At 36.4% G+C, this 26954-nt stretch overlaps 1 protein-coding gene across 1 annotated transcript in view; it reads left to right on the top strand.

Moving 5' to 3' along the window:
• The window catches only part of TOPBP1 (DNA topoisomerase II binding protein 1), a 41617-nt gene extending 15209 nt beyond the window's left edge, over positions 1-26408 (top strand). The window contains exons 10-27 of the mRNA XM_016224367.2: positions 1799-2142; positions 2798-2970; positions 6449-6660; positions 7902-8185; positions 12662-12835; positions 12926-13035; positions 13669-13792; positions 14418-14558; positions 14653-14752; positions 16021-16213; positions 17982-18202; positions 19010-19170; positions 19626-19737; positions 20845-21008; positions 21731-21868; positions 23806-23898; positions 24068-24229; positions 25694-26408. Of these exons, the coding sequence (XP_016079853.2) occupies positions 1799-2142; positions 2798-2970; positions 6449-6660; positions 7902-8185; positions 12662-12835; positions 12926-13035; positions 13669-13792; positions 14418-14558; positions 14653-14752; positions 16021-16213; positions 17982-18202; positions 19010-19170; positions 19626-19737; positions 20845-21008; positions 21731-21868; positions 23806-23898; positions 24068-24229; positions 25694-25837 (3050 nt within the window). The 3' untranslated portion in view covers positions 25838-26408. The remainder of the gene's footprint in view (positions 1-1798; positions 2143-2797; positions 2971-6448; positions 6661-7901; positions 8186-12661; positions 12836-12925; positions 13036-13668; positions 13793-14417; positions 14559-14652; positions 14753-16020; positions 16214-17981; positions 18203-19009; positions 19171-19625; positions 19738-20844; positions 21009-21730; positions 21869-23805; positions 23899-24067; positions 24230-25693) is intronic.
• Positions 26409-26954: the final 546 nt, after the last annotated feature.

Raw genomic sequence — 26954 nt, 5'->3', positions numbered from 1 at the left:
CCTGGTAGCTTAGATGGTTTGGAGCATTGCCCTATGCACCAAAAGGTTGCAGGTTCAATTTCTGGTCAGGGTGTGTCTTAGGTCGCGGGTTTGATCCTTAGTTGGGGTTAATACAGTAAATGCTCTAGACAAAACTATACTTCTTCAGAGTGTCAATAAGAGCAATTTGAATACTTTCATTAGGTAGGAATAAATTTTGTATGTATATATAATGTACATAATATATACACTTGTATACACACAATGTCTGTAGATCCTATTACATTTTGAAAATGAAATATACTTTAATAAACACTGCCTTTATAATTATTCAAAGTGTCTACATTTTTGGGGGGATACCCTATATATTATTTATATATGTATGGTAGTAATTAGTTTAAAAGTGAAAATTTTAATGCCTGTTGGAGATGAGAATAGAAATAAAAAGAGCCACACAGATGTTGGTTTATATCATTTCTGCCACTCAATAACTATGACCTTAGGCAAGTTACATAAATTCTTTAAACCTGAAATTTCTCTTGGAGAAAGGGTGTAGATGTTAGTGTCAGTCTCATAGTATCATGAGCATTAATTACATGCATGTAAAGCACTTAGGCACAATGCCTATATAAATGAGGAAGTGAAGAATCCTTGAATAGCTTCCCAGCTTGTTCAAATCCCATAAAGGGGAGGTTTTTTGTAAAAGGCCAGACAGTAAATATTTTAGGCTTTGCCCACCACATTCTGTCTTCATCATGTATTCTTTTTTGTTTTGTTCTGTTTTAACAATCCTTTTTTTAAAATGTAAAGACCATTCTTAACCCACAGGCTATGGGGCCCATTTTGGCCCCTGTGCTATAGTTTTGCTGATCCCTACCATGAAGTGTTACCTTCCAACACAGTGCCACTAGAGTTTTCAAAAACACATTAAGTTTTTATCTCTTAAACTTTTAGTCTTGATTTGACAATGTTTATTGCATATTAGAGACTGTATTTTATTGACATTTATATTTTTATATAGCTATGTCTTTTTTTTTACTTCCTATCAGCCAACTTTATCTTAAAACAAGGTTAAGACCATTTGCTTGGGTCCTTGATCAGTTCTCTTAAGAAATCTATATAGAAGCTAAGTAGCTCCAATTTCAATATGAAATATTTTAGGAATTTTTTAAAGAGAAGTTACCATAGTTCTCTTACTATTACATTTATATAGTTATTTCTCTATAAAGGGCTTGACTATTTAGGCCTTTTACTTCCTTTTCCCCCATAATGATATGTTCTCTGTTGTGAATTATTTAAACCAGTTTTGGAACAGAGACACCCATGGAATTATTAGAGCTTCATAATTTTCAACTAATTAGAGTTTCTACTATGCTAGGAGTACTTAGAACAGTCCTTCCTAATGAAACATGGTTATACTAGTAACACTTTTGGTAACCCCGAAGATGGGGTGGGTTTAAGATGGGGTGGGATCGTATCCTTTACATGCAGTGTGTACTTATTAAAGCCTTAGTTTTTAAATGTGGTCACAATTCTCAGGCTCTATGTTACCTTAATATCCTTGCTATGAAATAAACTTTATAACATAAACTATCTGTTAGAAAACATTTCGTCTGGCTGGGCGTGGCTCAGTGGTTGAGCATTGACCTAGGATCCAGGCGATTGGGGTTCGATTCCCGGTCAGGGCACATGCCCGGGTTGCAGGCTTGATCAATGACTCTCTCATCATTGATGTTTCTGTCTCTCTCCCTCTCCTTTCCTTTCTCTGAAATCAATAAAGATATATTTAAAAAAGAAAACATTTCTTTTTCTCTTCCAGTTGAAGCTGCAAAGTCTGAAGTTGGGGCCTTTAATGACACTACTTATATAGAACCCTTTAATGATTCTACTCATATTTCTCTGCAAGAAGAAAACCAAACTTCTGTCAGTCATTGCCCCCCTGATGCTTCTACAATTACTGAAGAAGGTTTATTTAGCCAAAAGAGTTTCCTTGTTTTGGGTTTTAGTGATGAAAACGAATCTAACATTGCAACTGCCATAAGAGAAAATGCTGGAAAAGTCATATCCCTTCAGAGCAGAATTGTTGCTGATTATGCTGTGGTTCCTCTGCTGGGGTCTGAAATAGAAGCAACTGTGGGAGAAGTTGTTACAAATACCTGGCTGGTAAGAAAATACTAGCAGTTGAAGGGTATCTGAATGCCTAGAGTGTTAAAGTTTATTTCTTAGGCAGTTCAATTTAGGTAAATTGCTGCTTGGGTATGGGTAGTGTCTGGATTTTGCTTTTAGCAAAGGAAATTCTGAATTTGAAAATGTTCAAGCTTCTTGATTCTAATCCTGGTAGAGTAGAGATTGTTTCCAAGGGGACAAAACAGCAACATTTCTTATAAGGAAGTCACTCCAGGTCATTTCATTCAGTTTTCCCTGTTTTCTCACAACCAAAGCATGAAAATGCACTTTTGTATTCTGTCTTACTGGCTTATCACTGGTAATTTCACCATGTTTTTTTTTTTTAACGTTTCAAGAATTAAGAGGAAAAAAATTATAAACTAATACACTGAAAGAAATTTAGTTTGAAGCAATATTTAATAACTTCAGTAAGTCTGTTTTTAATTATTTTAGAATTTAATACAATGAATTGATATATATATTTCTTTACATATTAGGATTTGAAATGTATTGAGAATGAGCATACAAAAGTTTATATTAAAGTAAAATTGCTTTTTACCTAAACTAAAATTATTGCTGCTGTAACCGAACCAAGTGTTAGCCACTGGTTGCTTATTTCAGGTTGATGTTATTGTTTCTCTTGTTTTTAAAGGTAACTTGTATAGACTGTCAGACTTTAATTGATCCAAAGTCAAGTCCTCTCTTCAAGCCAATCCCAGTAATGGCAGGAATGACTCCTTTAGAGGATTGTGTTATTTCATTCAGCCAGTGTGTGGGAGCAGAAAAAGATTCATTGACATTCTTAGCAAAGTTCCTTGGAGCAAGGTATGTAGTATTTTTAGTGTACATGCTGTCTTGATGTATTTTTGTTTATTTTGACTTATTGGAGAACATTCAAATTACAGTTCCACTGGGTGTCTTTATAATATGGGTAGTGTGTAGTGTATCTATGTGATGGCTCAAAGGGAGAGGGGAGAGTGTACCAGATGGATGCCTGGCAGATACTAAGACTATAGATATTAATGCTTGCCTACCAGGAAAGGGAATGTTTATAGCTATACGTGTGCCATTATTGAATATTGCTTATCTAAGCATTACTTCCTTCCATGTACCATATGGTTGATTTATTTTTTTCAGCATACATTCATTATTCCTCTTCAGCCAGAAATGCAAATGTTAAATGGCAATAATGAATACTTTGGGAGAAAGAAAATGGATTTAAAAGTTGCTTCCAAAACCCAAATTAACCCTACGTGATTATTTTAAAAGGAAGTAGAAAACTGTTGTATCAGTAAATGTAAATAAACTAAACTTTTACATTAAAAGAACAGTTATTTTAGATTAGATTATGAAGCTTTACTTAAAATTCTTTTAAACAAGAGATGCACCTGAAACAAAGTGATTCAGCCCTAGCCAGTTTGGCTCAGTGGTTAGGGCGTCAACCCTCGGACTGAAGGTCTTAAGCTTGATTCCGGTCAAGGGCACGTACTTTGATCCCCAGCCCCAGTCGGGGCATGTGAGAGAGGCAACCAGTCAATGTTTCTCTCACATTGATGTTCCTCTCTCTCTCCCACTGTCTCTGAGAAGCAATGGAAAAAATATCCTCAGGTGCGGATTGATTAAATAAATGAGTGATTCAGAACAAAAAAAGATTGGCAAAGATATGTCAAGTAAATGCAAACAAAAAGAAAGAAGGGCCCTGGGCCAGGTTGGTCAGTTCGTTGGAGTGGCATCTCGTACACCAAATGGCTGTGGGTTTGATCTCTGGTCAGGGCACAAATGGGAGGCTACTGATCAATATTTCTCTCACATCAATGTTTCTCTCTCTTCCTCTGTCTCCCTCTTCTCTCTCTCCCTCCCTTCCTCTTTCTAAAATCAATAAAAACGTACGCTCAGGTGAGGATAAAAAAAGAAAGGAGGAGTTGCAGTTCTAATGTCAGACAAGTTTGCATTCAGATCAAAAGGCATGAAACAAGAAAAAGAGAGCCTGTGCCTGTAACTCAAGAGTGCTATTCACACTGAAGGATAGATGTATCAAGTAGAGCATGACTCATTCATGAAACAAAAACAACACGAGATTTAAGGAGGAATCAACAGATACTTGTAGGAGACTTTATTGCCATCTTTTACTTCATGACAGGTCAAATTGAAAATAAGGAAGGACAGATTTAAATAGTATAGTTAGATATCTACCCTGAAACAGTGAGCATACCTTTTCAAGTGCCTATGGAACCCACATAAAGGTTGCCTAAAGAAATTTGCCATAAAGAAAACCTCAGGCCCTGGCTGCGTCGGCTCAGGGACTGAAGGATCCTGGGTTCAATTCTGGCTAAGGACACGTACCTCAGTTGTAGACTTGGTCCTCGTTGGATTTTTTTATTTTCTTAGAGTGGAGGAGAGAGAGAGATAGAGAAACACTGATTTGTTGTTCCACTTATTCGTGCATTCATTGGTTGATTCTTGTATGTACCCTGATTGGGGATTGATCCTACAACCTTGGCATATCAGGACAACACTAACCAACTGAGCTACCCCGCCCATTCCCATTAAAGGAAACTAAAGCTTGAAGAAATCAATAATTCCAGATCTGGGGCAGCAAAGGTGCCAGTGGAACATTTTGTCAGACAGATAGCAAATACATTATCAAAGACTACTAGTGAGGGTTGTGGCAAAAGGAACTCCACTGGCCAAGACAGGAAAATTTAAGTATTACTAGAGGTGATAATGGCAGTGGATTGAAACACATCCAATGTTTCAATCATGACTTCTTAATGATGCCAAACAAACTAAGCTAATTGGTCATGTTTGAAGAATGCTAGGAAACCAGCCCATTATTTTGAGGGCTGGTAAATATAGGGCAAGGATCAAGTATTTGTCCTGCCTTTCCTACATCTGTGTCAGAGTACCATAATAATGGGAAAGACAGAGTTTCCCTTTATAGAGGTATCCCAATAAATAAACAAAGGAGTGATAGGTTTGTAACTTCTAATGAATGAAAGAATGTAGGCATTGAAAATCAATAGTAAATCACAGTAGAGAATCAGACATTCTGTTTCTCCTGATGAACACACCTCCACCTTGAAGTAGTTGTACCAAAATAATGGAACTTCAGTCTGATGAAGCCTCTGGATTCAGCTACTGATTATAGCAAATACAGATGGGAGGATAATATGTGTAACAATAATGCAATCAGCACAGTCCAGACTCTGGGATAACTTTACATTATAAATGATCTAGTGTCTTCAACAAATATATCTTAAGGGGGGTAGAGAAAGAAGAGGGAACATATAAGCTAAAAAACATAAACCTGAACTGTATGTAGTATTTAAGGATGCACTATGTGGTAAAAATAAAGAAAGGTATGGAAATGATTACCATAAATATTCAAATAGTGGCTACTATGAAGAAGGGACAGAAGGGAGGTTGTAACTGAGATGGCACATTGGAGAGGTCCTGGGGTGGCTGGCAAGATTCTGCCTTCTGATGGGGGTGGTGGAAGAAGGGTATTCACCTTATAATCATTAAATTGTGCATTTCCTTTTTTGCTGTGTTCTATATTTGAATTATACCATGTAACAAAATGCTTTTTGAAAAGTGAAATTGTAGAAAACCTAGAAAATAACATGACAGACTTCATGAATCAGTGGGTTGAATATGAAAAAAAATGAAAATACTAGGAAAATGTAGAATGTTAAAGAAATTTTAAAAGTGGGGAACTTGAACATAAAACCCAGAAGTCATAACGGAAATAATTGAATTCTGTTTATACCTCAAGTGATAGACTTCTTTTTCTGTCTGTGATCTTAAGCAAGTCACTTAATTTCTCTCTGTCTTTTCCCAGGTTGTATCTTTATAATATTTTGTAAAATAATTGGTATTATACAACTATTGAGAGGATCAAAAGAGATTATATGTGAAAATGCTTTGAGCAGTTGTAGTTGGCTAAAATATATAATGTGTTATGCATATACTTTTCTTTGCTCCCCTAGTTGTTCCTGCCTCCTTTGGGGGGGGGGGACAAGGTGGATGGGTGATGACTAATTAAAAAGGAACATTCTCTGGTTATTTCTTGAAAGTCTAGTTTAATTAATTAGTTTATATTTTTATTAAAATGTAACTGTAGCAGTACATTTTTATTCTAGAGTAGTAAGGGGATTAGCTTATATTAAGATAGAGAACTGGCTTTTAATCAGTATTTACTTATACGTAGAACTCTAACAACACTTGTATTAGAAGCCTCATTCTTAGTTTACTGGCTAATTGTGTATATGACCATTTGTTTTTCTTTAAATACAACTTTTAGCGTTCAAGAATTCTTTGTTCGCAAATCCAATGCAAAGAAAGGCATGTTTGCTAGTACACATCTCGTATTGAAAGAACCAAGTGGTTCTAAATATGAAGCTTCCAAGAAGTGGAATTTGCCGGCAGTTACTATAGCTTGGCTGTTGGAGACTGCTAGAACGGGAAAAAGAGCAAATGAAAGCCATTTTCTGATTGAAAATTCAACCAAAGAAGGTTAATACTTTTATTTTTTTATACATATATGTTTTTACAATTTGATGGTTTCTGGGATATCACTGTGCCGTGCCTAAAGCTTGTTTTATGAAAGGTCATTGATTTCTTTTCACGATGGGTATTGAGCATTCCTTTTTAGATGGAAAAACAGATATGTGTTCATAGCACAAATGTTTGATTTGTATCTGTACTAGCAAGTGTAGGCACTATCTGAAAGCTAAAACAATGTAGAAGCATTCTAGGGGCTCAGTGTTTGAAGTGTAAAGATATGAGCTTGGGTCCTGTTACTGTCCTGTGGCTCATACACAACACATGCAGTCAGTGTTCTCTTCCTCTCGGCTTTGGGCTTCGGCATGTTTTCTCTAGCCCGCCTCGTGCCTGCCTGCTCTTCCTCCTCATCTTCCAGTTCTCAGCTTGGTTGTCACTTTCCTTGGGAAGCCTTCCTTGCCTAACCAAGTATGCCCTTTGTCTTGCCATCACACCCTTGCCACCCCTTTTATAGCTCTTATCCGTTATAATTCTAGTTTACGTTCATGCCACCCTATTCAGCTCTAAGCTCTGAAAAGCAAGGAATATGCATGCTTTAGGCATTATGTATTTCCATCGGCTAGCATTGGGCCTGGCATGGGGTAGCCATCTAATAAGTGTTTTTGTTAAATGTTGGAAAAAAGTAGGAGGCAGGGGGAGGAAGACACAGTAACCCCTCTTATAAGATGGTGGGTGGGATCCCTGGACAAACTTCACAGACAATTCAGCAGCTTGGGAACAGCTCTCAGAGCCATCACTTATCCAGACAGACTGGAAATTTTACAGCTGAGGCAGAGTGATGTTTTGGTCATATCAAAATTTCATTAAGGACTTTTCCAGAAACTTAACTAGTTGTTAACTCTGAATACATGTAATTGGAATTTTCTTTTTACTCTGCCGTTGACTAAGATAAGATTTATTTATATAATTTTTGGCCAATTGCGAGGTTTATTGAGAATATTTCAGGTTACAACAAGCTGAAGTGGGAAATTGATTTCATTATTTGTTTCAGTTGACGTGCTTGTCTAACTCAACGTATTTTAATACATCATCCGGTCTGTTTCTTGGAAAGGAGGTATATAACTTTGTGATTTAAAGTATACTTGAGAATTCATATGAAAATTAACAGTAAGATGAAAAATCTCACTTATATGCCTCTTTAGAGAAAAAAGGTGACATTAGTGGCTCACATTTGTTTCTTTTTAAATCTCCAGAGCAAAGTTTAGAAACTGAAATAACAAATGGAGTGAATCTAAATTCAAATGCTCTGGAGCATCCTGCCACATGCCTGGAAACTCACAGAAAAACAGCTGTTACCCCTTTAGATATGAACCGCTTTCAGAGTAAAGCTTTCCGTGCTGTGATCTCACAGCACACCAGGCAGGCTTCGGTCCCCCCAGCAGCACAGCCACTCCAGAAGGAGCCCTCTCTAGACCTGGATACACCATCAAAATTCCTGTCCAAGGACAAACTCTTCAAGCCTTCCTTTGATGTAAAGGTAAGGTTTATAGAAAGTGGTGCTGGCATTAACAATTTTATAGTTTATAAAGTTAAAGCACTATAATCTACATCACCTCCAAAGTTTGTAGTAGTAAGTTTTCCAGAGATGTTGGCAAGTAGCTTCATATTATTGATTCCCTCTTTATATCTATGGTAACAGCTGAAGATAAATACAGTGTGAAATCAGGGCCTCTTTGGGCTTCATTGTTTCCATCTAGGTACCTTGCAGAGGAAAGCTGACGGTTTTGAAGTAGTCTCTGTGACGGTACAAAACATGTTGAAAAACTTCATCGTTTAGAGCAGTGATTTTCAACCGTGTGCCTCAAGAATTGTTAAAACATGCAGTACCTGGCTATTTATTTAGTTGGGGCACTGACCTCTCTTCCCTTGGATTGTCAAATAAAAAAATGACAATAGCCAACACAACAGTAGTTGTCCAGTATGAATGAATCAAAATCATACCTGTTGTTTTTAGTGGGTTTTTTTGTCAGATCAGTAAAATATATTTTTTAGTGTGCCAGTTTTTAGTAATTCATGTGTGCCATGAGATGAAAAAGGTTGAAAATTGCTGGTTTAGGGTCATAGTTTATTTGGAAATGTTTTCCTGTTTTTCTCTTTTTTTTGGTGATAAACTAGTACGTACTTCATCTTATAATCAGCAATTCTTCAAATTGATGTAAGATGGCATAATTAATTTTAACTCTGAAAACAGAGAAGAGCCAGTGGAACAATCACAGAATTGGACATATATTAGTCCTCACAATAAAGAAACCTTTTACTGAAACTTTATGTTTAATTGACACATCAGAAAAGTACAGCAAATGTGCTGCTAAATGAAATGTCAGTGTTAACAGTTGGGAAGTCACTGTATGTGTCAGAAAGAGATCATTGCCAGTGCCCCCTCTCCATCACTGCTTCCTTCTAACTCCCTAAAGGTAACACTCCTGACTTTTAACACTGTAGCTTTGTGACGCTTGGTTTTGACTTTTCAGTAGGTGAACTCATGATATTTATTTTTTTGAGCCTTTCTTTTTGTTCAGCCTTCATTTGGCAGATTTGTTCATGTTGCTACTTTTAACTGTAGTTCATTGATTTTATTAATGTGTGATATTTCATTATGGATATACCACACTTTACATATCCAGTTTATTGTTGGTGGATATTTACGTGGTTGCTAGTTTTTTGCTCTTACAAAATAATGCAGCTGTGAACATTCTTGTGCATGTCTATTGGAATACGTATGCATGCATTTCTTTTTGGTATGTACCTAGAAGTGAAATTGCTGGGGATTTGCGGGGGGGAGGTTTGCAGTAGAGAAAGTAAAGTCACTTTCTTTGCAGAACGCTAAGCAATGAGAATGGGAAGCTATATCACTTGGAGCCTGAACTCCCCAATAAGTTACCATTCTGGGCTTTTCAGGACAAAAATCATGAGTAAGGGGTTTAGGGTCATGGCTTGTGTTGATTGGTCATCAGTTCTTATGCGAGCTTCAGCAATGCTGGGTTTTAGCTCAATTTTAGTAGAGACTGACAAACTATTAAAGTGGTTGTACCAGTGTATTGAGCACCCAGTGTACCCCATCCTTCCCAAATGGTATTATAATTTTTTAAAAACCTTTTACTTGGAAACAATTTCTAACTTACTCGAAGTTGTAAAATAAAAATAGTACAAGCAGTAATCATATACCCCTAGAGATTCTTAAGGGCCAAGGAAGAAAGTATTTGAGGAAGGGGTGGTTAACTGTGTCACATGCTGCTGAAAGATCAAGAACAGTGAGAACAGAAAATTGATTACTGGATATAGTATTATGGAGGTCACTGGTGGTCTTTACAATAAGGGTTTTTGATGACATGGTGGAGGAAGCCAGTGTGGATTCATAAGGAAATGCAAGAAGAATTGGAGACAGTGAATGTAAATGCATTTGAGGAGTTTTACTGTGAAGGGGAACCAAAAAACAGGGTGTCAGTGGGTATAGGGCAAAATAGTATCAAAAGAAGGTTTTGTTTTTAAGATGGCATAAATAAATGTATGCCACTGTGAGTCATCCAATAGAGGTTTAATCGATGATGCAGATGAGAGGGGAGAATTGCTGAAGCCACATCTTTTGAGTTAGTGAGAGGGCTTTGGATCTAGTGCTTAAGTAGAGGAAAGTACAAGAAGGGAAGTGTAGTGTTCATGTCACAGGCACTGAAAGGCGGGCAGATGTGGTATGGAGCTTCCTATTTCTTTTGTATATGAAGAACTTTTAAATGCTATTGAGGAATTTAAAAAAATAAACAAAAACTTTTAGCAAATAGAAAGCCTTACCATGTTTGTACAGAAAAGATTAAACATCGCAAAGATCTATGAAGGTAATAGATTCTGTTAAAAATACAAACAAATACAGTAAACCCTCAATTTTGCAGACTTCAGTTTAACAGACTTTGGATTTAATAGGCAAAATTCTGGACCATATGTTACATGTGAAAATTAACACCCTATTTTTAAAATGCTTTTAACCAAGGTTTGCTTATAATTAAGTTAACAGGTTATTTTTTTTTATTTATTAGTTCACTGGTATTTTTAACAAATTTTAGCAGTAGTCCATATGTTGGGAAAAAACACTCTAGTAATTTCACCAACATAAATTAGTATTTCATATCTACAACTCTAGTTTACATATTTAAATCCAAGAGTCACTGCTTGTAAACAGTGTTTATGGAATGATTAGTACGTGATCACACGCCATCAAGTGCAGTAACTAGTTCTGTTGTCACATGGCGTGTCTTTCTGCACCAGTTTTAATGTGTGCCAGCCGATGTTCCCACATGTGCTAAGCCATACCCCAGCCGTATGCATTTGTTTACACGAGGTGACTGGTGAATGCACACATTTACTAGATCTATTCAGTATAAATTTAAAATTAAGGTAATTCATATAGAAAACTTTTCTGTGAAAAACTTTTCTTACGTAGTTACACCTGTGTCTACATAAGTGAAAACAGGTAAACTGACTAATTTGTCAATTTTTTAACATACACATTTGGAAAACCTTCTTTGTTATATAACAGACTTTTGTCTTTAACAAACACCGCCTCACCCAAATTAGTCTGTTATATCAAGGTTTTACTGTAGTATTAAAAATATGAAAAGAATAATTGAGGGTAGGAACTAGTCCTCATTATTAAAACAGAGTTGCAGTAATTGAAGTAGTTTGTTATTGTCACATAAATTATCAAATCAATGCACAAGATTACATCACATGGTTAGGAGAATGTATTATATAATAAATGATATTTAAACACAAGAAATGAAAACATAAAAATTCTAGAACAGGCCATGAGAGAGTTTGTTTTTAAATAATTCAGTATGAGGAAGGCCTTTCTAACTATAACATACACCCCAAATGAAATAAAAATTCATATGAATTTGACAGCAATAAAAAATTCTCTGCATTTAAATATGCAGATTTTATAAATGTACAGTGAAAGTATTCAAAAAATTCTTCATGGCAAAAATTTGACAAACTGCCAATTGGGAACAAGCTTGTATATATAAAAAAGTAACAACACATTGTAGATATTTGTATGAACTTACATGTATATATATCTTCATGCAGGTGAATATAAAAAAGACTAATAGCCCAGTGGAAAAATGGGCAAAGGTTAGGAAGGGCTAGCTATAAAAAAAAAATTAAATAGAAATATTACACATGCATAAAGATGTTTAATCTCATTTAGTATAAGAGGGTGGAAAATTAAAACATACAAATAAATTTATTTAGCTTACCCACTATGTTGTCAAGCGCATTAGGAAGCATACACTCAAATGCTTTATGTTTTACTTAAATGGTTCCCTTTACTCTTGTATGTGCAAAATGGTGTGTGTACCAGGTGAATCGCCTCATTATACTGGCAAAAGATTGTTAATCTGAATATTCATCACTTGAGCACCATTAACTGCATTCTGTATGAACATGGGATACTGTGCAGATGAAAAGCGAACAAGCAGGCCTCTGCGCAGCAGTGACCTCCTCTTGTGAGGGAACTGGGTGGCTTGGCAATAGGAACATGTTTTGTACTTTTGAAGATTTTTCATAATTCTCAGCTCAGTCTGACTTCTTAACCTTCCTTATAGTTTGTTTTGCTTATACCCATCCTTGCTTACTTGTTTCCTTCTGTGCTTTTTGTCCGTTTGGTTTTGATTGTCCTTTATTTAAACTATAATTTAAAGTCTAAGATTCAGGCAAGATGTGGTAAAGTGCTGAAAATGTAAGCTTATGAGTCTCTTTAAACCAAGTTGCTGGACAGTATGAGTTTTTTTCTTTGTAGTGTATAGATACAGATAGTATTTCATTTTATTGTTGCTTAGAGGAAAACCAGAGAAGGAAGGTAACAGTTGCAATCCAATTGATTTTGAGGATTCTCTCTTTAACTCCTTCCCCTCTTCTTCCTTGGTCTCGTTTTCTCTCCTCCTCTCCCCCTCTGAACATATAGGATGCACTGGCAGCCTTAGAAACTCCAGGAGGTCCTACCCAAAAGAACAGGAAACTGAGTACACCGCTCTCAGAAGTCATTGTCAGAAACTTGAAACTTGCTTTGGCAAATAGCTCGAGAGATGCTGTCGCTCTTTCTGCCAGCCCTCAACTGAAGGGTGCTCAATCAGAGAAGGTAGAGTTCTCTTTCTTACTAAAAGGATATTTTAGATAAAACTTTTCAAACAATAGTGGTCAATCTGTTTCTTTTATTTTCCATGGACAGGAAGAAGCTCCAAAGCCACTTCACAAGGTAGTGGTTTATGTTAGTAAAAAACTCAGTAAGAAGCAGAGTGAACTAAATGGGATTGCGGCCTCTCTAGGAGCAGATTACAGGTATTTGGCACATTTTTTCATTGGTGGTGATATGGCCTAAGTTTCTAGGGGTAACCTCAAGCTCTTGTTAGCATCTACAAAGAAACATTTCTTTTGCCTTTTAGGGTGTTGTTTTATCTACAAAATCTCTCCAGTTGATTTTTAGTTTACCACATCCTTTAAAAATATTCTCTGCCATATCAGTTCACTCTTCATTGTGTGTCAGGATTGCTGTGAGGAACGTATGGAGATGATGTGTAAACCACATGATCTGTTATGGGGTGTAGAGCACGTGTACAGTGAATAGTGACTGCCAACAACTGCAGGACAGATGGAATGCTTTGAGTTGAAAATACCTTTATTATTACTGTAAAGTTATATTCATTATAAGAAAGTTGAAACAATTCAGAGACGTATAAAGAAGAAAGTAATATATTAAACTGTATCCTTCCAAATATCTCTCTGCATATAATCAGACCTAGAAATATATGTATAAAATGTGACAAAAAAAGTGGAACTTATTTAACATTCTTGCTTAAGCTAGTTCTTGAAGGTTTTGTGAAGGTCAGAATATTCTATTCAGAGACAATAATGATCTTAGACGAATGTAGACATTTCTCTTAGTTATTTGGTTTTTATGCTTGGTGGTTGCAGGTGGAGTTTTGATGAAACAGTGACTCATTTCATCTATCAAGGCCGACAGAATGACACTAACCGAGAGTATAAATCTGTAAAAGAAAGAGGAATACATATTGTTTCAGAGCACTGGCTTTTAGAAGTAAGCATACTTTCTATCCTCCCGTCTGTTAAGTGAAAATGTTTGTGAACATTATTTCAAAGCATAAACCAATTTCAGTGTACGTAAAGAAGCTCGATGACCTTAGTTATTAAACAGCTCACATCTCATTTCTTTGGCATCAAAACTGAAGATCTTTATTCCCTAAATACTTAAGTCTTTAATGGGTACTCTGAGTCTCTGATTTTTTTACTAATTAGAAATGATATGAAAGAAAATTTTATAATAATTTGAGAATTAATGTATGTATTTACCAATACAACTGTCTTTTCTTTCCTTTCTGAGTATTTCCCTGGAATGTGGTGGATACCTTGGCAAAAGCATAGAAATAGAATTAGATTTGATATTTTAGTGGACATGACATTAAAAAGTGAGGACAATATTGAATGTAAACTGTCATGGAAAAATTTAAAAAAATTTCTAAGTGAGGACAGTTGTCCTTTGTATAATGGATTTTTTTAGTGTCGACTAGTTTTCAAAACTTGAATTTTGCAAATTTTTAAATTCATCTTATTACCCAAAGTATTGGTTATCCTGATCCAACTTAACACCATTTAATCTCTAAGATATTTTCAGTCCTGTTTTAAAGTGCACTATTGTATTGCAGTGCGCCCAGGAGTATAAACACCTTCCTGAATCTCTGTATCCACATACTTATAACCCCAAAAGGAGCTTGGATATCAGTGCAGTGCAAGATGACAGATTCGGTCCTAGTCGACTGCTCCCTGCTGACGGGACACAGGAGGAGGTAAATAATGCGGCGGCACATCCTCCCTCCAGCCGAGTGTAGATCCGTATATTGCTATGAAACCTTACACACTGTTAATTTTCTTCTTTGCTAGCCAGAGCCTTTGCCTGTAGAAGAAAATGATATAGATATGACCGCCATTAATAAAGAGGTAACAACATCAAATGGAAATGGAAGGAATGACTCTAAAGGAGGTAAAGTGTTTTAAATTACAAAAAGAAATGTTTTATTAATACATGATGCCTTTGCATCAGATGGAAAAATGTCGTTTTCTCTGGTGATAAATAGAAAAAAGCATGTATTTGAGAACTGACTGAAGTTCCATGCCAATCATTAAGTAGCAATATTCAAAGCTTTAAGTGATTTAAGTGAAATTTGTGGAACTAGGTATTTTACAGAGTTAGTGTGATATAGCCCTATTTTATTAAAGGTAGGTAGAGTTGGTGGTTTTTTAAAATTTTTCTTTGGTTCAGTTCTTTTTAGTGATATTCAGAAAGGTCTGTTATATGTACAGTATACTTTAACATATTCATAGTTTTAAAAGTACAGAAGGAGGTATAAAGAATTTCTCCTACCTTCCAGAGTTACAGTTTCTTGTGTATTCTTCTAGGGCTCTTTTATGCATACATGATCATAAATATGAATGTTCTCTCATTCCCTGCTTTTTAAAAAAATACATAAATGGTGGATTGCTGCATATGCTGTTTTATACTTTGATCTTGATCCTTTTAACAGTTCCACTTGTGGAGGGTTTCATATCGGTACATTAGGAGCTGCTTCAGTTTTCATAACATTCATTGTATGAATGGCCCACTTTTCTCAGCCAGTCCCTTGTTGATGGGCATCTAGGTTATTTCTAACTTCTTGCTATTATAAAGTATGCGGCAATGAATAGTCTTATCTATATAGGTGTCCTCTTTTTAATGGATTAATATTTTCTCTTTTCCATATTCATCCTACCCTACCAGAGCTTTCCCTGTGACTTATTTAGTTAGTCCTACTTCTGTTCATTCCAAAAATATTTAATACCTATTTCACTATTTAGTCTATAAGGAATCCAAAGATAAATATGAATGTTGTGGTGTGTTTTCAGGGACCATAGGGGAAAAATCACATACATAAATGATTATACTGCACCTCAGAGTATAGTATCTAACATGAGAGCCTGTACGAAGCAGGCAGGGAGCTCTACAAAGGAGATAATCACTGCAAGTCTTAGCAGAATGTCTTTGAAGGGCTTTCTGGTTCTTTCATACAGATTCCTTATGGTAAGGGCTGCCTTTATGTTCTGCAGTATTCTTAGTCTTAGTGCATTACTATAGCCTGTAAGTAAGTATTCAGTAAATGCCAAGCTAATAAATTTGTGTTCAACCAAATTTAGACAAAATAGTTAATATGAATAAGATGTGATTTTAAAAATAAGAGAAACTTACCTGATAGGTATATTTGTGTGTGTTTCAAGCTCTAACACAGACCTTGGAGATGAGAGAGAATTTCCAAAAGCAACTGCAGGAGATAATGTCTGCAACGTCCATAGTGAAACCCCAAGGGCAGAGGACCTCCCTTTCAAGAAGTGGTTGTAACAGTGCTTCTTCAACCCCTGACAGCACTCGCTCTGCCCGCTGTGGACGAAGCAGAGTCCTGGAGGCCCTAAGGTACGTTCCTGTCCCTCCTCATGGTGGCAGAAAAGAGTGACTGAGGACTGGAGAGAAAGGTAGCTCCTTATGTAGGTACCTACTGACTCAGTTTCATGAGTTAAGCCTAATTTTGCTTTTTTTTTTTTTTTTTTTTTTTTATTGAAGCAGAAGTTTTAGAATGTCAAGACCACTCTAGGGTTATACTACTGGGCCTTATTTAGTCCAAGCTATATACGGGGTTGACAAAAGAAGGTTTATAGTTGTGATTTCGTAAAGCATGGAGTTTTTGTATTATTATTTATTGCATTATTTTCCATACAACTGTAAACCTACTTTGGCCCACCCCTGTATATTATATTGATAGCACCTTCCTTGATTTTCCATCTTCCCTCCCTTGTTCCAAGCAGTTCTGGAATTTTTAATTGGGGACAGGCACAGGTTTGGTTCCTTACCAAGCAGTGCTTTACAGTGAGGCATGGTTTAAACAGTTATTTCTTGTTGGAAGCACAGGTATTTTGTATTCTCTACAGATCTGTTTTCTAGGAAAGGTGATTACAGATCTTAGTATGATGTAACTTAGTTCGGTAGCATTACTTCATCTTTTTCCTGATAGAAAACTCTCTAATTATGCGATGAGCATTGTGGGACTTACATCTTGAATTAATTAATTTATATTATAACTGTATATTTCATGAGGCTAATTCTTTATCTGAGCACTAACTGGCCTTTTGTTAATATACTTCAGGTCATGTTTTATCATTATAGAGAGCCTAAATTTTGTTCCAAGTTAGAGTAAATACCCTGAGAATAAAAGGCTGTCTTTGTTTTTGAGGCAAGTGAACTCTTAGGGTGTGTCGTCAGTTTTTGTAAATTATTTTTATTATTAAGATATATATATATAATTGGATTACATAACGTGTATGTGTTTCAAAAGATTTTCTTTCAAAATAAATGGAAAGAAAATAGTTGGAATTCTGTTTACTCGCCAGTGGAATTGTTACAATTATACCATAAAACGTGTTTTACTTTAGTTCAGCATAAGGCTGGTCTGCGTGTGACTCTGGGAGGTTTGGTTACCAAGAGCTAAAAGGGCCTTCTTTTAAGGCAGCATTTACAATATGCTTCCCATGTCATTATAGTTACTAGTTCAAGTGATAAAAATACAACTACCAGTAAGCAAAGTAACCAGTTTTCTAAACATTGCCATGTTTTCCTAAGACTGTATGAGTAAGAAAACTCCCATTTTTAAATGGCAGCAGTCATTTTGGAATTAAGAATTTGTTTTTTTAAATATGTTTTTATTGATTTCAGAGAGAGGAAGGGAGATAGAAACATCATTGATGAGTATTAATCAGATGCCTCCTGCACGCCCCCTACTGGGGATCAAGCCTGAAACCCAGGCATGTTTCCTGACCGGGAATTGAACCATGACCTCCTGGGTTATAGGTCGATGCTCAACCTCTGAGCCCTGCTGGCTGGGCAAGGAATTAAGAATTTTTTTTGACAGTGAATCCCCCCCCCCCTTTTGAAGTTTTAAATATATGGACATTCAGTCAAAATATGTGTCATTTTTTCACTAAAACGGGTAAGTTTCTGGGAGAAACATTTTAAAAAGAAAAAAAATTTCCCAAAGTTTATTTATTCAATAAATAGTTTCCAGTGCTTACTGTGTGCTAGATGGGCATATAAAGATGCACCACAAACATACTGTCTAACATAAGGAATTCGTTAATGTGGATTTTGTTATAGCTGTCTATTTATTAAAGTTGTCACTTTTATTCCTTAGGCAGTCTCGTCAAACAGTACCTGATATCAACACGGAGCCCTCTCAGAATGAACAGATCATTTGGGATGACCCTACAGCCAGAGAGGAGAGGGCAAGACTCGCCAGCAATTTGCAGTGGCCTAGTTGTCCCACACAATACTCTGAACCTCAGGTCGACATTAAAACATTGGAGGATTCTCCTTTTCAGGAGCCTTTACATGATTTAAAAACTGCTGAAGAGGGTAATGAGAAGGAAATCTATTTACCTTGTATTAAGTATGTATTCACTTCTTGAAAATAACCACATAAGCACATTGTGGTTCTCTGAATTGTATATGCAAATGAAAACCTTACTAGGTATTTCTTATTTGGTTTAAAGTAAAGTTATAATTATTTTTCTCAGTAAATTGAAAAATAGATTTTGATTTTTAAATTTGGAAATTTAGGATTGGCCATTATTTTCCAGGCATGATTTTCACCGTTAACTCTTTCTTTTGTTCTAGTCCTTTTGCACTTTTTTTTTCCTCCTAATCACTTTATTTCCATTTAAGTCTTCTTCTGAATTCTACTTAGCACATACCTACACTTATTCTTTGGATGTGTATGAGTTTCTTTTTGAATTTCCCTATTGTTTTCTTCCTTGGGCTTTACCTTGGAAACAAAATGTTTCCTCTCTCTCATCTTTGGTCATTTGCCCCCTTTCACATCAATAGATTATTTCTGTGCACTAGATACATAGATGTATCTCTGCTTCTGATTTTGTCTAAGTGCAACCTTGCTTTTATTTTATAGATTTGGGATACTTTTTACTGATGAGAGCTTGGCATTTAAAGGGTTGGGAGAAGCCCACAGATAACACCATTTGCCCTTTTAATGCTAATTGCATTTATTTATAAGCTCTAGAAATAGGCCACTTCTTTTGCATGTACTTTTTACATTCCAGAACTTGTGTTTCATTTCATCTTGGCTAAGACGAATGAGACTATTTCCCAGAATTGGTTCTTAGTCATGTTTGGATACAATCCCACTGCAACATCTTATGCCCTCAGCTCTCTGTGATCCTGGAAACATATGTGTGACTGAAGCTCCAAAACACCGGACCTCTGAAGAACTGGAAACAAAAGACAGCCACCTGATCCCGACACCTCAAGCCCCCAGTATTGCCTTTCCCCTGGCCAACCCACCTGTGGCTCCACACCCTAGAGAAAAGGTATGTTTGTCCTTAGTGTGGTGATTATGGCTTTTGGATATTGCTGTTCTGCAGCATTCAGAGTTTGTTGGTATAAATATCCATCAGATATTGAAAACTGCATTTCTGTGCATTGTATTATTATTATTTTTAATCCTCACCAAGGATATTTTTTCTGTGGCTTTTCAGAGAGAGTGGAAGGGAAAGAGAGAGAGACATCAATTGGTTGCCTCCCGAATGCGCCCCGACCAGGGCCGGGGACAAGCCTGCAACCAAGGTACGTGCCCTTGGTCAGAGTCGAACCTGGGACCCTTTAGTCCGCAGGCCAACGCTCTAACCACTGAGCCAAACTGACTAGGGCTGTATTATTATTTTTATATTTGATAACTCAGAAGACTAAGATGTTACTGTAAAAGAACTGTATACCTGATAACTTTTTAAGTGCTACTTTTTCTAAAGTAAAACTTCCATTTCAGATTATAACAATAGAGGAGACTCGTGAAAACTTAAAAAAACAGTACACATTTCAGCTGTCATCTCTGAATCCTCAAGAACGTATTGATTATTGTCACCTGATTGAAAAACTAGGTATGAGTATTTTACTTGTCAGAATGCCCCATCCAGTAACCTTTATAGAAGGCAAATATGGTTGATACTGATATCATTTGTAAGGTATAGAAATTGAGCCAAAAGGATGGTTAATTTGTCTGAGATTATACATTGAGCCAGCATTAGAACTTTTATTTTATAAAGCTCTAATCTAAATCTGAAGTCACTGGCTCATAGGATTTAAAAATTTAAGTTGAAAACCAACCATTAAGGTTTAAGAATCTTTTGTGCTTCATTGAATGTTTATTTGTTGATTAAACCTTGGACCAAATCAGTGAAAGTATAGACTTACAATATAAGTATCAATATAAGTAAAATGAAGTATTCTTATTCCACTAGTTGTCAGGCTCTCAGCCTGACATCATTCTAGAGGCAGCATACCAGAAAGGTAACCTGGTTCTGTGTCCAATATTTAGCGCTGTCTGTCCTTTTAAGGATGTAGAGAACCATAATATGTTCTTAAAGATTTTTGTCAAATACAGTTAAACACTTGAGAGGCTATGTTTCTTGGAAACTTTATTCAGGTGGAACATTTTGTTCCCCAGTCGCCTAATAAGTTAGGTGGAATTTTAAGTCAGAAATACTAAGCTTTTCCCAGAGCTCACCAAAACGGAACGCTCAAGTATCTGTCTCCTGTAGATGGTTCCACCTCTGCAAGCTGTGGGCAAGAGTAGCAGCAGTTAACAGAAAATTGTCTAGAAAAGGACAGAACAGGCACCTGAGTATAGACTGTGCTGGAACTGGAGTCTGTGACTGCAGGGTGTCTGATGTCGAATGCAGAGGGCCTTCACTTCTAAGTGAAATGACTGGTGAATTGATGATATACATAAATCAGCCTGTTACGTTGTCTGGGTTCCATCTCTCTGGTTATCTATATTCAGTGCTTAGAGTTGCTGGGGTAGTTGAAACCTAAGAAATATAGCAACTAACTACAGTATATGGCCCTTGTTTGGTTTTTAAGTGCAGACAGGAAAGTTTGAACAAGGATTTAGTATTGAAATAGCAAAGACTTTTTGTTAATTGTTTTAGATCTGATAATGGCATTATGGCTAAATAAGAAAATTTCCCAATTTTTCTGCCCTTCAGGTGGACTAGTAATAGAGAAGCAGTCCTTTGATCCCAACTGCACCCACATTGTTGTGGGGCATCCACTTCGAAATGAGAAGTATTTAGCCTCAGTGGCAGCTGGGAAGTGGGTGCTTCATCGCTCCTACCTTGAAGCATGCAGGAGTGCTGGGCGCTTCATGGCGGTGAGTATTCAAGTTAACGTCAAGGGTCATTTTTCTTTAAAAGTGAGTATCTTTAATTGATTCCACATACACAGACCATTTGGGTAATTTAAATAATCAAATATGACCAGTTAGATTATACTAATTTTATAAGGTCCACATTAACAATTAAGCAAAAAAAGTTAATTGCATTTTTTTTTTAATTGGAAAAATGTTAGAAAATATTAAGGTGATCTCACTGTAAGCTTTTAGCTTTATTGCTAGCCAATTAAATATTTGAAATATTTTGGTTCCTGACCATCACAGTTGTATTTATCATGTAGTTTGTTTTTTTAATTTTTATTGTTGAGGATATATAGATGTCCCCAATTTCCCTCCTCAGCCCGGTTCCCACCCCACCCCTGGCCTTCACTGCACTATTGTCTTTGACCATATCATGTAGATTTTGAGTTTTCAGTCAAGATCCCTTAGGAATTACTGCTTCCAGACAGGTAATCAAGCTGTTAATACGTACCTCCTCTCAGACCGTGTCCTTCTGTGAAGTTCTTACAGTGGGTGAAGCCCAGTAATCTAAATATTACCAATTGCTATGGTTATCTGTGTTTCTTAGACATGTAGGTAGTATTTCATTTCCTCCACGCTCATAAACTGGTGCTTACTTTCTATTCTCTTATTAGATTAGATTGTGAACTCCTTGAGGACATATTGTAGGAACTCAAAAGTTTGTTGGACTAATTCTCTAGGAAGAAGACTACGAATGGGGAAGTAGTTTCATACTTGATGCTTTGCCTGGAATCACTGTACAGCAGCGAAGACTAGCACTTGCAGCGATGAGATGGAGGAAAAAGATCCAGCAGAGTCAACAATCGGGCATTATGGAGGTATTAGCATGTGTAATTATGTAGGTAGTGTAAATGGTATTAATGACATGGCTATTCCAGATTCGTGGGTTTTTTTTAAGAGAATGTACTTCACAAAATAAGGATAATTCTATTTGTGTCTTATCCCTTGATTGATTTACTTAATTTGGGCATTCTAAATTGAGCTTAATGTTAATTCCTAATTTTTCTAGTTGTGATAAACGGTAAGATTATATATATGTGGTGATGGCTCTTTTTAAAAAAGTTTATATGTAAAATGTATTTCTTCCAAAGAATCCTTTTAGCATCTAGCTTTAGGGGTTCAGAAGTTGGGGTCCACAGACTTTCCCAAAAAATTCAAAAAGGCTACACTTTAGATGGGGGAAAAATATATCCTTGTTTTTACTAATCTCTAATTAAAACTTAGCATTTGTTTTCATTATAAGTCTAGGCAACAGATCACAACACTATTAACAGTACTTGTAACTTTGCCCCAAGAAAAGATAGTTTTGCTTTACATTATATTAAGTATCCTGAAGTGTTTATTATGTTCACTATAAAATTATAGTAGTTATTAGACTCACCACTATTTTTGGCTTACCCTTTTTTTTAAATATATCTTTATTGATTTCAGAGAGAAGGGAGAGACAGATAGAAACATCAGCGATGAGTCATTGATCAGCTGGTTCCTGCACACGCCACACTGGGGATTGAGCCTGCAACCTTGGCATGTGTTCTGATCGGGAATCGAACTGCGATCTCTTGGATCCTAGGTTGACCGCTGGGCCACGCCCGGCCAGGCACCGCTACTTTTGATTTAACGCATTAATATAGAAGCACATCTATTATGTCCCAATTTTTAAAATTACTGGATGAGCCCAGCCGGGCGTGGCTCAGCGGTTGAGTGTCGACCTAGGATCCAGGCGGTCGGGGTTCGATTCCCGGTCAGGGCACATGCCCGGGTTGTGGGCTCGATCAATGACTCTCTTGTCGTTGATGTTTCTGTCTCTCTCTCTCCCTTCCTCTCTCTGAAATCAGTAACGATATATTTAAAAATAAAGTAAAATAAAATAACTGGATGATTTTCACTGAAATTACTTCCTATGTAATTCTTTACTGAACATTTAAAAAACATTCGTGTGGTATAGAAATTAAACAACAAAGCTATTATTTTTTAAAAATTAAAGAACAGGTCTATAAGTTTTACCAGACTGTAAAAGGGGTCCATGGCTCACAAATAGGTTAAGAAACCCCGAGTTTAGTAATCTTTTTGTTGTGTTCTGAGTTCTCTACTTGGCTCTCCACATCCTTGTTAGCCTTGATTCCCTTTCTTTAGAGTAATTCCACTGTATACATCCAACTTGCAAATATTTTCAAGAGAAATATAAAGAAGGTTTCATCTAATTAAGAAGCTGTGCTTTGCCTGGCCGAGCATGGCTCAGCAACTGAGCATCAGCTTAGGATCCAGGAGATCTCAGTTCAATTCCTGGTCAGGGCACATGTCTGGGTTGCGGGCTCGATCTCCAGTTGGGGCCATGTAGGAGGCAGCTGATCAATGACTCTCTCATCATTCATGTTTCTCTCTTTTTCTCTCTCTGAAATCAATAAAGATATGTTAAAAAAAAAACAAAAAAACTGTGCTTTAGGCTGTACCCTTGATTAATTGTAAGAGAAAATACTAGCAAACACTCAACAAAAGTCAGGTTGCTTTGTTTTAAGGTTACCTAATTATTAAATCATTTTCCTTCATTAACTATTTATTGGTGGCCTGCTGTGTGCCAGGCATGGCTGTGTATTTCAGAGGATTCTGACCAGAGAAAAATGCCACTGTGGCAGAATAAAGGTTTAAGATTATTCATTGACATAAAACTACGTTTATAGATAAAATAATATATTATTTGTATTTTCTGTCATTTATTTTCCAAGTAATTTCAGCACAATTATTTTTTCATTTGTAGGGGGCATTTAGTGGGTGGAAAGTTATTTTACATGTTGCTGATCAGTCCCGAGAAGCAGGATTCAGGCGTCTGCTTCAGTCCGGAGGAGCAAAGGTTTGTATTGACTCAATTTACTGAATTTTTTACATGAATTATTTTCTAACCAAGGTTGCTGTGATCAGTTCCTGATTTTCTGTATTTTGTGGATGGTAACCCTTAAGTACAGATACACAGTTAAATTACTTTGGGACACTGATAGGTTATGCTGCTTCTTTTTCATTAGGTGCTACCTGGTCATTCTGTGCCTTTATTTAAAGAAGCTACACATCTCTTTTCTGACTGTAATAAACTGAAACCAGATGACTCAGGAATTAATATAGCAGAAGCTGCTGCCCAGAATGTGTACTGCTTGAAAACAGAATACATTGCGGATTATCTTACACAGGTTTGTAAGATTCTGTCTTTGATGTTCTCATTACCAGAGATCTGCTAATATGCATAGAGAAGTAACTGCACTCAAAACCCTTGGCTTGTTATTGATACAGTGTCAGTCTCTTTTTAGTCCCTATTTCAAAACTCCTTTCAATTTTTTTTTTTTAATAATAATGAACACATATATAAACCATTTAGCTTGAAAGTTAAATATGAGCTAGGTATAAAAATCTAGGTGTCTCTAAAAGTGCCCTTTTAGATACTGGAATATAAAGAAAGCAGAAATTAGTTCCAAGAATCCAAGGAGAAACATTTACCCAGGGTCCTTCTTTAGTTGTTTTGGCCTTTTGCATTGATACACAGTAAACACCTGTGTTGGATGCTAAGGTAAGTCAAGCATTTGCTCTAGGGAGGGCTCGCTACACTCGTTTATATGATTTGATTGGGCAAAGAAAAATCTTCCTGACACCAGAGTGCCTAAAATGTGATCAGGAATTAGCAAAGTGTGACACATGATCACAAATGTCTTTACTATAAAGGATTTCAAACAAAATGGCATAGAAATAGGAGGAAGCCAGAACTCAGCCTCTTGTAATTTTTTTTTTCCTGCTTGTTATGCTAAAACATAAACATGAAGCCTTTGTTATAAAGCAGTGGGGCGTACTGAATATCTTCCCCTCCAAAACTCCTGATAATTTCAAGTATGCAGCTGCCAGCTAAGACAAGAATGTAATTGTTAATTATATTGTGCCGGGGATGGTGTTTGTACATGCATTCTCATTTCTTATATATAAGAGTGTGTAAAACATATATATGTACTGGTTAAAGAATAGCAAAATGTCATCTAGGTACCTAGGTTGAGAAATAGAACATTGCTACTCCCATAGGCATTTCCTGTTGTGCTTCCTCAGTTGCATCTCCCTCCTTACCCCCAGAGGTAATCAGTCTGACCTTTGCTTGTGCCCCTGCCTTTCTCAGGGTGTAACGTGTCAGGTACTAGATGTGCTATCGTGACAGTCTGTTTTATATATGTTGGAGTAGGGTTGTGAGAAAAGTGTAGGGTTTTGGAGTCAAATAGAGAAGTATATGGATTTTGACTTTTCCACCTGAGTAGTTGTGTAACATTGTTATTTAACCTTTTTTATCTGTAAAATGGGGAATAAAAAAACACCTCTCATGTTTGTTGTAAAGATCAAGTAAAAATTCAGTAAAGGTTTTCTGTTTTTGTTTTTTCCCCCCAAAGCCTTTTTCTGATAAAAGGCTTTTGAGGCTGTCACACAGGGATGACTGTTCATTAACTGTGACAAGTGCTAAGTATACCTTAAAGGACATGTTTTCTTTGCAAGAACTTAGGAATGAATATACATTTTCCTTTTAAAGTTTCCATGGTCAGAAAGAGTAAAGAAATCTATTTCCTGATCATTTAACTATTTAAAATCTGAAAAACATGAATAATGATTTTTTTCCCCTTTCATAGGAAACCCCTCCTCAAGTAGAAAATTACTGTCTACCAGAAGCTGTTCCGTTTCTTCAGAATAATAAAGAACCAGGGCCTGGATTATCACAGAAGAGAAAAGCTCCTGCAGAGAAAAGTAATACCAAACGGCCCAGAGTACACTAACCGTAAATGTTTAAAATTAAAGGCCTGAACATTACTGTGATGGATTTGTATAGAGACAGCTACATGAAGGATTCCGCTTCATACTGTAAAGATGACCTTGCTGGAAGTTAGTTTTTATAAACACATGAAATTTTAATCAGTGAAATATTAACTGTTCCTGAATGGAGTTACCTGAAATAACAAAATAAAACTCCTCAGCTAGCTTGTCGTTAACCACATGGAAGTGTGCAAGGGGCTTTTTATGTATGTATTTTCTTGTAAATATCTGAGGCTGTAGCTTAGTGGAAGTTTTATTAGCAAGGTGATGAGTTTTGCCTTAAAATGCCTGCTTTAATTCATAACAGGGAATTGGGGATTTATTCATGTTTTCCTTGATTTTTAAATTTTTACCATTTCACCTCTTTTTAACAGGAGCCTGAGCACAAGGTTCAATGAGAACCTGAGGCTTTAAACTTAAAATGTGTGTGTATATATGTATATGTATGTTTGTACAAATCTCCATGATGTTTGCTAAGTTTGGATGCCAAACTTGGAAAATAAAGACAATAAAGAATAAAAGTAGTGACTGAGATTAGTTGTTAAGGTAGGTGAGTTTTTTAAAAGAAAAGTATTCTGACATTCATTCTCTTATTGAAGCAATAACATTTGTAAAACCACTTAAAAAGTGAATTGCTAGTTATGTTTCTGATGTTATTTTAGAATATTGTTCTGCTTGGTTAAAAAAAAATACATTAGAACCACAAAATTGCATGAGCCCTTATTACCAAAGTTTTCCAAATATAAAGCTACCTCATTTTGTTTAAGGGACAAATCAGAATCAGTTAAGACCATAATTTTTTTTAAATACGTCTTTATTGATTTCAGGGAGAGAGATACGAACATCAGTGATCAGAGAGTCATTGATTGGCTGCCTCCTGCATGCCCCCTACCGGGGATCGAACCTGCAACCCAGGCCTGTGCCCTGACTGGGAATCCAACTGTGATCTGGATCTTAGGTCGATGCTCAACCGCTGAGCCACACTGGCCAGGCAGGACCATAATTTTTATGTAACTGTTAATGATTCTTTCTTTGAAAGGCTACTCAGACAGTGATGGGTCTAAGTCCTCAACCTAGACC

Source organism: Miniopterus natalensis, chromosome 15 (assembly GCF_054644295.1).
Source record: "Miniopterus natalensis isolate mMinNat1 chromosome 15, mMinNat1.hap1, whole genome shotgun sequence".
NCBI lineage: Eukaryota > Metazoa > Chordata > Mammalia > Chiroptera > Miniopteridae > Miniopterus > Miniopterus natalensis.
Note: the sequence above shows the minus strand (reverse complement) of the source record. Positions and strands in the feature narration are given on the sequence as shown.